Here is an 18,524-nt window from a genome sequence, read left to right as displayed (position 1 = left end):
CCCTTACTTTTAATATGACGTAGGTGAAAACAAATAAATGAACACACAATTTTGTTGAAAAAATTGTGACTTCAATTAACTCAGAAAATGTAGGCCTAATTTTATTTTCAGAGCAGAAGTAGTGTAAGTCAAAATGGGTAATGAGGGTTAAAGTAAACATTCTTTAAAATACAGCGCAAAGTAGCAGTTAATATTGAATTTATTTAAACTATTAGTAGTCAGTGAATAGCACGAAGGTTATATTAATTGCTACTTTGAGCTGTATTTTACAGAATATTTACTTTAAATCTCATTACCTAATTTTGACTTACACCACTTCTGCTCTGAACAGCTCAAATAATCACTGGGAATGTAAAATCAACACCAATAGCAGTCATACAAATTATTACAGAAAAGATTGCTTTTTATATTAAATTTAAAAAGGCTCTTGAGAACTTAATACGTCTGCCACATGAATCTACACCAACACATCAGAAATCTACCGACACAGTCTGGATTTATTCAAGAAGTGAATATTTTGCAAAAGGATTACAATACTCCATGAATTCTTGAAAAATTAACACCATGATCCCTACTTGAATGCAATATAACGTTCAACTTTTGAAAAATATATATAAAAAAAAACACGAATACAAAAAGTATGGAATTACTTGCATTAAAAACTGTAGATACATTATCCAAAATCGGAATGGTTACACATTTACACATATGATTTCTACAAAAAAATAATATACTGTAACAGGTATTTACTTTGTTTTTATTTAAACTCTCCTTCCTGACATACAAATAGGTAACTGATAAGTAATAATAATGTTTTATAGAACACAATACGTAGGCTACCTACAACGTGGATTATTGGTTATTCCTGAGTTATGATTTTCTCATGGTCTTTAGGGAATCTGAAGAACGACAAATTCGGAGATTTAAACTTGTTACTGCAATTTTCGTCATTGCACACATTGCCTTTATTCCGATGCATGATTAAAACGTTATTATAACATCTCGCATCCCTTTAAAGCACGTGCTGGCTGAACGAGACTATGGCCAGTGCCTTGCCTGCCGCTTGGGCGCTAGTGTCGCGAATGTTGGCAGAAAAAGTGTTGAAGTTTCGTGACTGTATGTCTTAGACTGTGGTTTCACGGTAACAGTCTGACTCGTCTGAATCATTCCACAGCCATGTTGTTTATCTTACCTCGATGTGTGTTGTGTATGGTTCCACGGCAATAGTCTGGCTCATCTGAAACATTCCACTACCGTGTTGTTTATCTTACCTCGAGTTTAACAATGTGTTAATGTTATGTTTTATTTAACGACGCTCGCAACTGCAGAGGTTACATCAGCGTCGCCAGATGTGCCGGAATTTTGTCCCGCAGGAGTTCTTTTACACGCCAGTAAATCTACTGACATGAGCCTGTCGCATTTAAGCACACTTAAATGCCATCGACCTGGCCCGGGATCGAACCCGCAACCTTGGGCATAGAAGGCCAGCGCTATACCAACTCGTCAACCAGGTCGACTTAACAATGTGTGTTGTGTATGGTTCCATGGTAACAGTCTGGCTCGTCTGAAACATTCCACCACCATGTTGTTTATCTTACCTCGAGTTTAACAACGTGTGTTGTGAATGGTTCCACGGTAACAGTCTGGCTCGTCTGAAACATTCCACCATTGTGTTGTTTCTCTTACCTCGAGTTTAACAACGTGTGTTGTGTATGGTTCCACAGAAACAGTATGGCTCGTCTGAAACATTCCACCGCCATGTTGTTTATCTTAATCGAGTTTGACAACATGTTTGTGTATGGTTCCAGGGTAACAGTCTGGATCGTCTGAAACATTCCACCTTCATGTTGTTTATCTTACCTCGAGTTTAACAACGTGTGTTGTGTATGGTTCCACGGTAACAGTCTGGCTCGTTTGAAACATTCCACCACCGTGTTGTTTATCTTACCTCGAGTTTAACAACGTGTGTTGTGTATGGTTCCACTGTAACAGTCTGGCTCGTCTGAAACATTCCACCGCCATGTTGTTTGCCCCCGACTCCAATTGTTACAAGGGTTGGCTGTGAGGTTTTCTGAGTTGTTACTGCTACATGGTATTCGCTATTTGGTCTCAACACTTTCGGTGCCACAATAGTGTAGAACCTACAACATGAATTCAGGCTGTAAATATATGAATTCAGAGTTGGAAATACCGGTATTCAAGGTAATATTGAAAAGTTAGAAAGATATCAATACACCTGCATTCTAATACAAATTAGGCCTACTCTAACGCAACACTACAACAAATAGTCATTTATTTAGTCTTATTTATTTACTCATTCATTAAGTTGTTATACACTTTCTTCTGTAGCTTTTCCAAATAATTTAACAAGTTTCCCTTCTTTTAACTTTCTTTTTTTGCGGTTTTGTAGTACTTATGGCATACTAAAGTTATTTTAATAATACTTATGTAAAACACAATCATTGGTATTCTCTCATCGTTCAACAATAGTATGGTACTCTCCGTTTTACGGAATGAAAAGTAACAAGGCCTATCTAAATCATGTATGACATTTTGCCACTTAATGGAAATATAAATTCTGCTGCAAAAGAAAGATGAATTTAATTTTCATCAACCGTTGGAGAAGTTTCTTTTAAAATCAAACAGAAACTTCTACAAGAATTGCATTATTAGTTCTACAATATTTTAAAATTTCACATATTAGTTGCCTAAATGACACAAACAGATCTTGCAGAATGTGAGTTAATAACAAATGCTGTGATAATTTTTCTGGAGTTAACAGAATTAGTTCTGCATAGACCACGGAACTTTATGCATTAAAAAATCCTGAAAATATGTACGCAACTGTGCAGTAATAACTGTTGAAATATGCACTAAAATTGAAATATATGCAGTAAAAATATAAAAATACATTTCAGGGTTTAACAATGCGATATAAATGAAAATAATAAAGTAAGTAATAAATGTTAAGAAGCCCTATTGCACAGGAGACGATTTTCTCATCAGTAGAAAAACATTTGTTTTCAGAAACCCATTTCTTCAAAAAATCTTTTCTGCTACTTTTTTCTTTCGTTGTGTCGACAGTTAAATTTGTAAGCAGATCGATCATGTACTGGTTCTTCGCTTGATTGCACAGTAAAACTTGTTGAAATGAAGAGTTACACTTCACGAGACTTTATTGTCGCAGATATTTAAATATACATTCGTTTTTGTATCTATAATATCAGAGTGCACTAGCAGCATTGTCTTCGCTGCAGTTCCATGACCTCAATAATATGTAACTTTATTGTCGCAGGTGTCTGACTAAATATATCTATTTTTGGTTCTACGAAATCAGAGAAAAAGTGGTAAAAGTCTGAATGACATCAAGGTGACGCATATTTTCACCCTGGTGCCTGAAAAAATTACACTTACACGGCTAGTATGTACACAGAGCTAGCCTCATGTTAAAGTGGAAAACGACCCAACTTATACACTAGGAACAAGTATCCAATGTCGTCGTACCAATTTCATGTCCTCAACAGTAATTAAATAATTACAGTATTGGTTTTATTTCTGACATAATTTTTAACAAGTATCTAATGTCGTCGTACCAATTTCATGTCCTCAACAGTAATTATTATTGGTTTTATTTCTGATATAATTTTTATATTTATTGGAAATTATGATTTTTATCACAGAGAAATTTCGAAATTAGATAATAAATCAGGCGAAACAAGGAAAGATGCTAATATATGCACTTAAATATTCAAAATAAAAATATATATGCATTTATGCAAAATGAAGTTGGCTTCATTCGAACGTAAAAACCATGATTGACAAAGATCCACTTTTACTTTTTCAATATGCCAAATCAATAAAAACATGCAACTGTATGAAGTTCCGCGATCTAGTTCTGCATTAAAGCATATAAAATATACTAATTTACGACTTTCTATAGTATATTTCATAAGACAATGAGCAAAATATAGATCGTGAACGGAATCCAAATGTTTAGAAATTTTGTGTAAGAAACTCATAAACCATATAATATGTATTTCGAATTAATACCAGTTTGTTATGCATATAGTAGCAAAATCCGAAGCTCGATGCTCTACAGTTCTACATAAAAATGTTCAGTGTTGAAAATTAACTGGGACACATTAGTGTGATTAAAACAATGTACTACCATGATATGCGCAAATTTAGAAAATAAAGTCGGCTATCTTATTTTTTTGAAATTGTAAAAATTCCTTTTCTGGGTAATGCATGAAAACGGATGTATATTCGCTTATTTGGGTGCACAGTGAATTATATAAAACACAATATGTCTTTTGATACTGCAGGCTAAAGCAAGAAGATGCACTATCACCTTTATTTTTTAACTTTGTTCTAGAATATGCCATTAGGAAAGTCCAGGAAAACAGGGAAGGTTTGGAATTGAACGAGTTTTATGCGGATGGCGTAAATATGTTAGGAGAAAATCCACAAACGTTTAGGGAAAACACGGAACTTTTACTTGAAGCAGTAAGGAGATAGGTTTGGAAGTAAACCCCAAAAAAACAAAGCATATGATTATGTCTCATGAAAATGAAAATATAAAAATTGGAAATTTATCCTTTGAAAAGGTGGGAAAATTCAATTATTTTGGAGCAACAGTAACAAATACAAATGACACTAGAGAGGAAATCAAATGCAGAATAAATGTCGGAAATGCCCTTTATTATTTGATTGAGAAACTTTTGTCATCCAGTCTGTTCTCAAAAAAGCTGAAAGTTAGAATTTATAAAACAGTTAGGCCTACATTACTGGTTGTTCTGAATGATTGTGAATCTTGGACTCTCACTTTGAGAAACAGAGATTAAGAAGAATCTTCGAGAATAAGATGCTTAGGAAAATATTTGAGGAGAAACAGAGATTAAGGATATTCGAGAATAAGGTACAGTACTTAAGAAAATATTTGGGGCTAAGAGGGATGAAGTTACAGAAAAATGGAGAAAGTACACAACGCAGAACTGCACGCATTATATTTTTCACCTAACATAATTAGGAATATTAAAACCAGATGTTTGAGATGGGAAGGCACGTAGCCCTTATGGGTGAATCCAGAAATGCATATAGAGTGTTAGTTGGAAGACATAACTTAAAAAGACCTTGGGGATGCCAAGACGTAGATATGAGGATAATATTAAAATGGATTTGAGAGAGGTAGGATATGATGGTAGAGACTGGATTAATCTTGCTCAGGATAAGGACCAATGGCGGGCTTATGTGAGGGTGGCAATGAACTTTCGGGTGCCTTAAGAGCCATTTGTAAGTTGGACGTGTCTTGATAATAATGAAACAGACTACTAGCACAAATAACGTTAGTATTGATGACATTATAAAGAACTGAAATGTTGCAAAATGCGTAAAGTATGTGTCATTTTCATGATATCAAATCATAAGTACATTGCTTTAAACGCAGTTTTAATATTACGTGGAACTACGAGGCAGAAATGCTGGTTTTATCAATGTATTTTTTTATGTTGTCTTGATTTATAACCATGGACGTCATTTAATTTTTGCTTGGGAGGGGATGCATGATTTTTTGGGGTGATCTTGTAGGATATATCACTGGTTCTCAGTAGCAAACCAGTTCTCTTAGCAAACCAATTGCCCATCTTGCAGGAGGAAGTGCCATACCATCAAAGATTACAAAATAAATGTGGTTTATGCATGATTTTTTTAATTTTTTTTTTAAATATAATAAACTTATATAGACCTTCGGCTCCCCCCTACTACCAATAATGCATAGCACAATGTCAATACGGCGGTTGTCGTCATCTGCGTTACAACGAACTTTTCTGTTGATTTTCGAGTTCGACATTTTTTTTTCCTGGCTATTATATGCTTATCTAAGTTGTGTTAACTCTCGCTAAGTGGTTTTATATTTTATTTTATCCGTCTTAGTATTTATTTTATTATTGTAAATATTTTTGTTTTATTATTATTATTATTATTATTATTATTATTATTATTATTATTAATGAATTAATTTGTATTACTATCTTTGTATTTATTTTTTCCTTTTTTTTTGACATTCGACGTCTCTTTTTTTTTTTGACATTCGACGTCTCTTTTTTTTTTTTTTGCAAAAAGATATACAAAAATATCTAATGCAGTTAACAACACAATCAAACATACAAAATTATCAAATACAGCAAAAATTCAATCAGACATATAGGAATATCAAATGCAGTCAACAACACAATCAAACATACAAAAATATCGAATACAGCCAACATCTTTTTTTTTTTTTTTTTTACACAATATGTTACATCATATACATAGGTATTTACATACAAACTAATACTATGATACAAGTTTGTTGGTACTTTTCTTTCCCCCCCCCCTCTATATACAGCAAAGATAGTGTATAATTCTTGCATTGTTCCTGCTCACTTGTATTTGACTCTTTTTATATTTCATGTACAATTCATAGCCATCACAATCACATATTTCATTTTGTAAAATATAATGCACCGTGTTTCCAAGAATCCAAATACAAGCGTCCTGTTTAAACTTAGAGACTACTTTAAAATCTGGCCTCTTTAGTATATAAGGACTAAACCACGGGTATCGATCAATTTTCAATCCCTGTAAATAGTATTCCATACGTTGCCAAATAGCATGTGTTCTGGTGCATCGTCCAAAAATGTGAGTCAACGTTTCAGGTTCACTACAAAACTCACAATTTGGATCATTTAACAATTTTATCCTATAACGCCTGTATCTGGTGGCTATTAAATCGTGAATAACTAAGTACCACGATGATTTGACCGGCGCATCTAGTATTTTATTCGTGATATTTTCCCACAATTGCACTAGATTAACTCCTACAGGAAGGATGTTGACTACCCGCATTGTTACCAACTCCCCATATTGCTGTAGGTGTCCATAGATTCCCCTTTTTGTAGGACAAGTATTTCCCACATCCAACATATTTATGTAACTCCCTTCCTGCATGTATAATCTTAAATATTTTAACATGGAAGGTATGTTTCGTAAATCGGGTGGATTCCTAAGGTCAACCTTTTGTCTCCATTGTTGAAACCACACCGCTGATATTGTATCTGTATTATTTTGAAGAATATGATTTCGATAAAGAAATAACGTTGTACATTTTTTAGTTACATTCCATAACCCTAACCCACCTTCGACAGTAGCACGATACAAGGTGGATAGTGGTACTTTAAATATACATCCTTTCCATAAATACCATAACATGACACTTGTGATTTGTCTGCTATGACTCACCATAATTGGAAATACTTGTGCCAAATACCATAAGGCAGATAAAATAAAAGTATGAATAAACCATACTCTTTCATAAAGACAGAAATCCCTCCATTTATATATCTGTGTAAGTCTTTTTATTTTTTGGACAACCTTACTCCAATTTATACTCTGCATAGTATTGGGAAGGCGATGAAAATATATACCAAGTATTTTTTGTTGATCAATAATTTTTATATTTTCAAAACTTGGTTCCTCTGTCCACACCCCTATGGGCAAGGCAGTCGATTTCCTTTTATTGATTTCTAACCCTGATACTGCTGCAAAGGGTTTCAATACTTTCTCCAATTGAGCTTTATCCTCTTCATTATTAATAATTACACTTACATCATCAGCATACGCTGTCGCTACTAGCCTAGAATTTCCGATCCTATATCCTGAAAGTTTTTCATGTAATAAATATAGGAGCGGATTTAGTGCAAGGGCAAATAGAATCATAGAAGCCGGGCATCCTTGTCGAATAGATCTTGTAATAGGTAAAGCAGCAGTAAGAAACCCATTAATTTGTATAACAGCACTGATATCAGTATATATACATTTCAAATAGCCAATAAATGTTGGATTGAGCCCATGCCAAGCTAAGACTTCAAATAGATACTTGTGACTAACACAGTCAAAGGCACGTTGGAAATCTAAAGAAAGGAGATATCCTTGGGATTTACCATGTAGGCTAGCTGCTACAACGTCTCTTAATTGACATACTACGTTAAATATTGATCTCCCAGATACTGCACAATTTTGAGAGGGGTGTATTATATCCGAAAGCAGAGGTTTAATTCTATTTGTTAAAACCCTTGCAAGTAGTTTGTAATCATAATTTAACAAGGATATCGGTCTATAATTATTAATTTCCGTTTTATCCCCTCCTTTGTGAATAAGTACTATATTTCCACGTCTTTGAGAAGGACCTAGTTTTTTTTTACATAACATTTGATTGAATATTTTTGTCAGGGTGGGTCCTATACACTCCCAAAAACCGCATAAAACTCATGGGGTATCCCATCCTCTCCTGGTGTTTTAGATCTTTTCCCTTGCTGTAAAGCTATAAAAACTTCCTTTTGTGTTACAGAACTTTCTAATTTTTTATTCTCAGTTTCTGAAATCTGTTTTTGTGCCGGTAGCTTCAAGTTAGAAATAGACCCATTTAACTGTTTATGTTCTACAAAAATGTCATTATAATGTTCTCTCACTGCTTTACATATTTCAGATTTATTTGTAACAATCCGGCCTGCTCTATTTGCTATCGCAAGAATCGTGTTTTGTTGACGTCGTTTGACTACTTTGGACAGAAAATATAGGTTACTTCTTTCATTGTTAGTGCAATTCGTTTCCCTACTCCTAACCATAAGGCCCTGCATACGTTTTCGATAAATAGACAATATCTTAGCTTGACATCTGGATATCATTTTCTTACTCTCAGGAGTAGGTATATAATTTCTTTGAACTTCTAATATACAACGATAATAAAAATTAATCAGTCTTTCCTCATCCTGATGCTTAAGGTAGGTATATTGTTTGAAAAATGTACGAATCTTTGGTTTAACATAAAATTCCCACCAATCCACAAAGTCATCATATTTAGTTTGCCTTGTCAGCCATTGATGCCATTGTTCTATAAAGTTTTGTTGTAGTGATTTATCACTAAGGCAGGAAACATTTAGCTTCCAATATGACCTTCCAAATATAGGACAAGGAACATCTAAACGAATACGTAATAACACAGCAGAGTGGTCGGAAATAGGAACCGGAACCGTTTCTATGGAACTAATGTGCGATGTTAATAACGGTGTTACATACATTCTGTCTAATCTAGAGGCCGAATTCCCAGTGAAAAAAGTATATTGAACCGTATTGTTTTTTAATATCCAAGCGTCTGAAAGTTTAAAGTCGGTAACTAATGTCTGTAAACTATTACTGGGAAGAAAATGCCTTGTCGTATCTACTGGTCTTAAAACACAATTATAGTCTCCACCCATGATTAGAAATTTTGGTAGGGACCGAAGAAGATATGGCACATCTTGGGCAAAGAACAAGTTACGAGCCTTCCTTTTATTAGACCCCGAAGGTGCATATAAATTTAAAAACATATAGTCTTTAAAGATACCACTGATACCTTTCCCTGATGGAAGTTTTTCAACAGAGTGAAGATCAATCCCGTTCCTCGTTAAAATAGCAGTGCCTAAAGATTCTGACCCAACATTGACATAAGCTGTATAACCATAGATCTCTGAGAAATCATTTGTTTTAACTTCCTGGAGGAAGAGCACATCAACATCATTTGTTCGTAAGAAAATATTCAGCAATTTCATTTTAACAGGCGAAGAATTTCCGTGAAAATTTAGTGTTCCGACTATAGCTACAAGTGACATTTGTAAAGTAATAATAGCAAGTAACATATTCTTCTATAAAAAAAATATATACAATATTATAACAATAATCTATAATATCTCTACTCTTTTGTACTTAATATACAAAACTTAATTTGACATCTATTGTACATAGATACGGTAAATACAACATCGGGCAAAGTCTTAACATGATATATTAACAGTTAAATTACTCATTGTGTTTTAACAAGGGGAACCCCAATTTACTATCTTCTCCCTTATAAGGATGTGTACGGTGTCTAGTAACAGTAATTGTTTTCTTTACATTTTGCTGACCTTTGTCTTCAAACTGTGTGTTAGTCGTGTCATCCTGCTCCATTTGTTGATACCAATCCTCCGTATGCTGCAGGTTCTTCGAGGTGGATGTTGGTATCGAACCAGATTGTAGGCTACTGATGTTTTGAATATTGTCAGGAGAATTGCTCAAATCACCGGACTCTTTCATTGTGTTAGCTGTTGAAGCACTGTTGTCTTGTTTCTTCTTAGGCATCTTTCCTATGGCAGAGTTATTCAACTTGGTTCCCATTTGCTTTTCTGTTCCTCTCGTGTCCTCTGTCTTCTGCTTTCCATGCATATCAGCTGAAGGAAGTTCTTCAGCTGAATCAGTGTCCGAATCAGGTATTGGTTGAGTTATAGTCCCATTATCTTTCTGCGTTTTATACACGTCATATGTTGTAATGACTCTATTTGTAACCTCTTTGCCTACTGGTTTGTCTGTAACTACATGCAATTCATTTTCGATGTTTGTTTTCACTGGTTTATTTTGATTATCAGCGTTCACTAATCTTGTAGACATGTTAGATGGCCCAGGTACATCACATATTTCAGGTGGGATGCCATCTTCACTCACATCAGTAGTTACATTAACATGTGTCTGGAGTATGTCACTAAATGTCAGTCGCGTACGAGGTACAGTGTTTATCGGCATTTTGACACTTCTGTTAGGGCAAGTATGCCGCAAATGACTAGCACTACCACACAAGAAACAAGTTTGTTCTTGCCCAGGGTAAGTGATATACGCTTCATAATTGACAATTGTTAGATTCGTGGGAATAGATTGTTTGATCACCATTTGCACTACTCGTATGCCAGTATCTATTTTGTAACGATATCTATGAGACCATTTTTCATTTTCTATTTGAAGCACTTTCCCAAAATTTTGTAAAGCATTACGGATCCTATCATTGGGAACTTCTGGTGGAATATTTAAAACCCGGACGGAAACATAATCATCTTCAGCTGGTGTAATTGTCACTGTCGTCGTAGCACCATTAAGTAATTCCACTACTGATGTACCGGTATGTCTCTGTACGTAGCGTTCGTAATTTGCAGAGGATGTAAATTTTAAATATGCTGCATTTTGCTTACCAACAAGCTGAATGGTTTGTAGTTCTTCATCCTTTATCTTCAATACTTCGTCTATCCAACGGTGCACATCTAAAGCTGTAGGTCGTTGTTGTTCTTTGTCAAATGTTGCTCTCAATGTATGTTGACGCACTATTTTAGTTGCCATTATATTGCTATTACCTATCGAACTATAACTTATCACAACAACCGCTCCGCTTCCTAGTCACTCGGAACGATTTACACTGCTGCCGGCGAACTGTGATGGGGCACCAGAACATTTCCATAACAGAGTCGGACGACATCTAACATGGGAGACATCTATGGATTGGCTGGCGAGGTCCTGTACCATGGCCTGTTCGTTCTCCAGGTCTTAATCCCTTGGACTTATGGTTATGGGAACACTTAAGGCCTTAGTGTATGCAACACCCACTGAAGGCGTTCAAACGCTACAGGAGAGAGTCTTTAACGCCTGTCAGCACATTAGAAACCAACTAGGGATGTTTGAAAGGTTGTGTGGTTCCTTAAGACGTCGAGCAGAAGAATGTGTTATGGAATGGAAGTCACATCGAACATCTGCTATGAACAAGCAAGTTCTAACATCTCTGAAGGTATCAGGCTTTTTTTTTTTTACTTGTTTTGATGAGTTCTACCATCTCTTAAAATATTAGATACTTTTTTTTTTAACACTGTAAATGTATACTATAAGTAGTTGTGGAACATGGTCTGTGACTAATACATTTAATAATTTATTTCTGTTTGCCCTATCGAATGCTTTTAACTTATGTGTTTCCAAGTTAAATTCCCTATATTTAATATTTGTAGGTTATTAGACACAACAAGAAAATAATGTGAAATTGTTTAATAATTGTACATAATTACACACAACAAGAAAATAATGTGAAATTAAGTTAATAAACTGATGGTAGCAAAATATTTTCGATAAATTTTAAGTTGACTGCATCAAAATTATAATTTTATAAACAGCATACAAAAAAGGAAATTTTCCTCTGACTGATTCGAAATGCATAAAAATAAAATTTCGTTTTCATTGTCTAAAAACAATTATTATTTTGTTTACAGCCTATCGTCATATAATTCAGTATGAACTTAAACATGACGAAAGGGCGAGTTATTACAAAATGTCTTTCCTCGTTGTCAGATGAACATAATTTTTGATTGCGGTTTTAGAAAATCTGATGGTGCACAGCTTACGTAAATATATAATACATATAGACAGGTTAATAGAGACTGATGTGACGTCAGGAAATATAAATAATGCTGACTCTCCTATTCTGTGTCTACAAACCTTGACAAACTTGTTGCATAACAAGGAATACCCCACTGGATATTCCACGTCAGTTTATTTAAAGGATGAGACATGCACTTTAGAAGATTTCGAAAATATGTTTTTTTTTTAAGTTTATTTATGCACGCTTTAACATATTCTGTGGTCATATAGCTTGTTTACGGCATGTTTAGGACTGTAGGTATACCAGTAGGCCATTGTTATTATTGTTGCGTTTCTGTTTCTATTGTGTTGTAGATGACTTGTGTACATGTAACTGATTTAGATTTTGATTAATGGCTATGATATTGGTGATTGAGGCGGTGATGAATTATGGTATGGTATATACACATAATATTCAATTCACTCTTGGCAGTCATTCCACTGCGAGAGGCTTGTGGCAAAAGCCTCGTAGCGACGCGCGGCGGCCTCGCTCACAGATACTTCAGATACATATAAACCAGAGTCCTGCAAAACCGGTTATAAAATAAGAAACTTAGCCTACATAGTGCTACTGAACGCTTTGCGTTATAGGCAGTATGCGAAATACATCTGCTTACGTACTGCCTCAGTATTCGGTTTAACGCGTGTTCGAGTTGATTCGATCTCTCTGTGGGTAGACGGCTCTGGCCACAGAGAACAACGAAAAATCGACCAAAAGGAAGAAATAATTAACACGATATCAAAATATTTCCTTAATTATATACAAATTAAACCACATTATTCCATCATTACATGCAATAGTAACATCGTCTCCCGGGATGCGAACTGAATGTTTTCTCCAGGGTGGGATACTTTAAAATGTAAAAAATCTATTCATTCTTCTTTCTTACTCATGCAGTTTTCGCCATCCGATAAAACGGTATAAAAGTAAAGAGCTCTGTTCCGTCTTTAAAATTAACATTTAAATTATAACTGCTAAACAATAGGTTTGTCAATTCATTATTAATAAAAATATTGTTAATAATAATTAGCATTGTTGGCAGACTCGTTGGCCCAACTTAAAAAAAGAAACGAAAATCATTGTTATGTAAGTTACCGCATTACTAACATTACACATAAAATATGGAAACTAAATTAGGCACCGAAAAGGGATAAAATGCCCCTGGCAGGGACAAATAAATACAATTTCAGCATACTGTAGGACACCAAATTCCTCAGGGGGGACGATCCCTGGCATCCCCTCCCGCCATCAGCTCGCACTTTGTCTCTCCTATATTTAATTCAAAATGGAGTCTAATCATCAGTCGGCCAAATGGTTGGAATTATAACTTCGCAATTGAATTCCATTGTTGTGAAGAATATCTACGTGTGTAAAAAGAGGATCAAGTATCGTTACGCAGCTTATGGTAACTCGACATGATCATTACGAACAAATTGCATGCAATGCTAGCTATAGTTATCATAAAACGGATATGAGTGCGTGAACTTCATACTCCGTTGCGTTAGAAAAAAAGTGAATTAGGACATTCCCATAATAAGAGAACATTTTTTGCGCATGCTGGACGCGTTGAGAAACAATACTTCCAAGAGCAATTTTGTTGTGGGCGAAATGTTCCTTTGTGTCAAAGTATTATGCTGAACTAGCTGGACTGTCACAGGTGGGCGGTGAAGAACCGGTTTCCTCTCCCACGTGTCTTGCACACAATCTCCATTGCTGTTCTGTGTGCGTACCAGGTTTGAAATCTGTGGTGCGTAGACACACATTGAGGTAGGGAAAGAAAGTAACGTACCCTGCGACAACAGAATGTTCCTTACTTTTCCGCTGATATTTTTAGATCTATTCTAGCTAACGTGCAGTAAATAGATGTTTCAGTTGTAGAGATGATACAAAGTGTCTTACAATTTAAATTTACATGTTCCGTGAAAATATTTTCAAGGTCATGCTGTTATTTTTGTAGATCCCCCAGATAATGAACCAGTATCTGTTAATGCACAATTAAGCACTGGAATTGTAAAAGTAAAACCACCATGATGTATGTAGGCCTATAGATATTCCACTTTCAGTTTTCGAAGGTCATTCAGATGAGCGGAAAAAAAATAGAACGTCGCACCATTATTTTTATCGCCGCGCTCTCATGGTTAACATTCGGCAGGTCTTTGAGCGGCCTCGTGCATAACATTCGGCAGGTCTTTGAAATTTAATTGTATTATGGTTTTCAATTTCTTATGTCGCCGCTCCAATCACTCGCCTCAATTGCAATATTGCAACCAATAAGCAGCTTCCATTATTAAATGACACCTATTTGTCTAATCCACGTGAACTGAAACCGAGGTTGCAATGTCTGGTGCTGAGGACGAACATTAAGGTATGTGATTAAAAATTATTATTAAAGAGTTATTGTTAAGAGTTAAGAATGTCAACGTACTCGTATATGAAATAATAATAATAATAATAATAATAATAATAATAATAATAGTCATTTAACAATATAACAAACTAGTGATTATTCGTATCGAGGAAGTAGACGTGACAACGTGACGCTTAGAGTGAAACCTACACAGCAACAATCGGTCGGCAAAATTATGTTTTAAAAGCACACCGCACGTTATTGTATGATGCCGACATGTTAAGCATGAGGCCGCGGCGATAATACAAATCATTGTACTTCAATCGCAAAATAGTATTCGGATTTGTGAATTGTGGTTTGTGAATATGGATTGAAGACGGGGGGAATAATGAGATACAAAGTGAGATAGATAACAGAATAAGAATTTTTAATGAGTCTATAGATACCGATACCGTGTTGATTCATTGGCACATTATGTTTTCGGACGATTATGTAGATAATTAATACTAACTTATTACAATAGAGCTATACTACTCGTAAGTCCATTCAATTATGATGTCAGCATTAAGTCTTAAATCCGGTTCACACGCAAGGTTTTGTACCGTACAACTTTTTAATGCACAGTTCAAGACGTTCCGTGGGAACAGGAAAACTGTATGAATAATTCCAAGGGAAAAATTGTTCCGGGACCGGGTATCGATCCCGGGACCTTTGGCTGAGAGCACCAACGCTCTACCGACTGAGCTACCCAGGAACGTCACCTGACACTGTCTCAATTTTTTCCTTTATATCCACATACCTCAGTGGACTTACAAGAGCCAGAAATCCACAGCGAGTACACACAAACTCTGCGTGGCTTGAAATTGTGGTTTTCTGTTAAAAAATAGTTACAGAAAAGTGCATATTATGCAAATCTAACTTTCAGGTAAAGCTAGATTTGCAGGAAAACTGCAGTTTTGTGAACTGAACGAACATTATACAATGTACGCCCTACGTGGGACGAAAGAATGAAGCCGTGAGCATAGTTTTTGCAGTCTTGCGTGTGGACAAGTTCTCTATGTCTCTGCTACAGATGTTGCTCTGTTTTTATTCCATATTGGTGCAGGAATAATGTTCGCTCAGTTAAAAAAAATTGCCGAAATTTGGGCAGGGGTGGCCAAACTATTTAAATTATTCAGTTATTTAACGTTATATTGGAAACTGTGGTTTCTCTGTCACTTTCTTATTAATGATTTTAGATTGTACATAATTATAAGAAGAAAAGTGACCGGGGAAGTTGGACAGAACATGCCATGCAGCCAGCCATGGATGAAGCCAAGAGAACAAGTAGGCCTATAGCAAAGGCATCCAGACGCTATAATATTCCACTGAGAACTTTACATCAACATCTAAAGTCTGGGTCTGCTAAGAAAGTTCTTGGGCGGTTCAAGCAACTATTTTTTCCGGACATGGAAATGAAAATTGTGAAACGTGCATAAGATTGGACAGGACATTTTACAGTTAAACAAGAGAGTTCCTTCAAGAGTTAGCTTACTTATCGACGTTCAACAACAACATTACTAATTTATTCCTTTCGAAATGGGAAAGCAGAAGGACCCTGGCATAAGGGATTTATGAAAAGACATCCTGAGTTGTCATTTAGAACTCGAGTCCACAAGCACAGCTCGATGTGCAGGGTTTAACAGAGCAGTGGCGGTTCCTCCATGGAACAGAGGGAACAGGCTGTTCCCTTCCTGGCTGCTCCCTTAACTGAGATTGTGAGATATATTTCATTCTAAAGGACAGGCCTACTTGCAGTTTTCAAAAAGCGAAAACAGCTATCGTTAGCAGGCTTATTGCAGTGAAGTGAAATGAAAACAACTCGAGCCCTTCTCGTCTGCTGTCCTTGATGATGTGATGGGAGTCACAAGCAATGTTTTCTCCGAAGCAGGCTCGAGCGGACACGAACTTACCCGAGTATCGCTGGAAGCTGTAGAGTTACTTCTTCCCTCGCGGAGCATTGAGAAGTGTGGAATATACTGTTTCATCAAGCTAGTTTATTCATATAGTGATAATTCGGAAAACAATTAAGTTTGAAAAGTTTTTCGTGTGACATAATATTGTGTGTAAAATTATACAATAGTTCTTAAAAAAATCCGTACGATTTACGCATTCGCGGCCTGCGTTAAATGTGACGAAATAATGGCAATGAAACAGGTGACTGCTTCCTGTTCCAACTTCAACGAGACCGAGCGCGAGCGCCCTGATGCGAACCAAGACAGCGATCGTTGTATCGATCAGCTGAAGTCTAGAGCGTTTAGTTCGATCAATTTTGCTGAGAAAAGCGCGGTTATTTTGAATGGCAAACCTACTCCTCTCCTTACATAACTTAAAGCTAAAACAAAATCTTATACAAGACATTTTCGTAGTAGTTACTATAATTCTGTGAAATAGTTAACTGGGTCAAGCAGGTTTAATTTAGGTTTATTTATTTTTAGTTAACGGTATTATATATTTAGGCCTAATAATAATAGCAACAACAATAATATAATATCATTAATCTGTTTTATATTAATATATTCGTTTTCTGATTGAGTTGTTAATGAAGTAAAAAAAGGGGGGAATTGGTAATGTTGCAAAATCTAGTACAGATTTATTATTATTATTATTATTATTATTATTATTATTATTATTATTATTATTATTATTTCTGATCTGTTCCCCATCGAGAAATAGCACCGCACGCCACTGTAACAGAGAGATGGTCAGTCTGTTTTTCGATAATTTATGGAAAGTTATGAAGAATATGGATTTGTTCAACGTCCTCTTGTTGTATACAATATAGACAAATGTGGTGTTAAAACTCTTCAAGTAGACCTCCAAAAAATAATTCCGTAAAGGACAAAAGACAAATTGGAGTTATTAGTACTGCAGAAAGGGGAGAACTAACAACAGTTATTGCTTGTTGTGATGTAGCAGGCACTTTTCTGCCTCCATGTTTCATTTGGAAAGAGAAAAAGAGTAGCAGAGAGAATGAGATAGCGGGCCTGCTGGAAAGGGAGAACATTAGATGTTTACTGTGCCAAAAAGTATTACTGACTTGCTAAATATAAGAAATGTGCAGTGGCATCGTGCGCATAGCTTTATTAAATGTAAGAGTTTTAACTTCTTAAGGTTCAATTAATTAAAATTCAATTCCCTAACTTTTCCTTAAACGTGCAGCTCTTTTCTTTTTAATTACAATTGGCTCAGACGGTAGCGTTTGAGACTCGCATTCGGGAAACCCCATGGTCGGCCAATCTGACTGGGTTTTTCATAGTTTCCCTCAGTCACAAAGGCATTTACATACTATGATTCATCACCGTCTCCATCACCAATATCATAAACATTAATCAAAATCTAAAATCAGTTATAAGAACATAAGCCATCTACAACACACGGCCGACTTGATGCTCGCTTCGCTTCGCTTTACAAAGAAGCGAAGGAAGCATCAAGTCGGCCGTGTACAACACGCAATAGAAACAGGAACTCAACAAGAGTAAAAACCGAGTTAGAAAGAGAAGCTCTTTCGTAAAAACGGCCTACTGGTATACCCACAGATTCTAAACACGCGATATGATCACAGATGTTTAAGCGTATATAAATATCTTAAAAATGTATATGTATATGGTACATATATACGAAACTGTACGTACTACTTTCGACATAAAATTCATTATCACGATCATGTAAATTGTTAATACTGTTTTTACAGACTTTATCCCTTGGCATGTGCTGATCGTGCTGAACTAGTAGGACTAAACGTAAGATTTATGGGGGGAAAATACGAGGGGGATCCAGGAAATAACGACCGTTTTGTTGTAATAATTAAAAAATATATATTTATTTGAAAAAACAAAGTCTGTTATATAACTGAAA

The 18,524-nt window shown here is 35.5% G+C and overlaps 1 protein-coding gene across 3 annotated transcripts in view; it reads right to left on the bottom strand.

Annotated features, from left to right (window-relative positions):
- LOC138696416 (CD109 antigen-like) overlaps positions 1–18,524 on the bottom strand; it is a 225,562-nt gene that overhangs the window by 95,667 nt on the left and 111,371 nt on the right. For all 3 annotated transcript variants that reach the window (XM_069821379.1, XM_069821380.1, XM_069821378.1), the window contains exon 3: positions 1,949–2,141. In XM_069821379.1, the coding sequence (XP_069677480.1) occupies positions 1,949–2,141 (193 nt within the window). The remainder of the gene's footprint in view (positions 1–1,948; positions 2,142–18,524) is intronic.

This window comes from Periplaneta americana, chromosome 3 (assembly GCF_040183065.1).
Source record: "Periplaneta americana isolate PAMFEO1 chromosome 3, P.americana_PAMFEO1_priV1, whole genome shotgun sequence".
In the NCBI taxonomy this organism is placed as follows: Eukaryota; Metazoa; Arthropoda; class Insecta; order Blattodea; family Blattidae; genus Periplaneta; species Periplaneta americana.
This window is presented reverse-complemented; position numbering and strand designations above follow the sequence as displayed.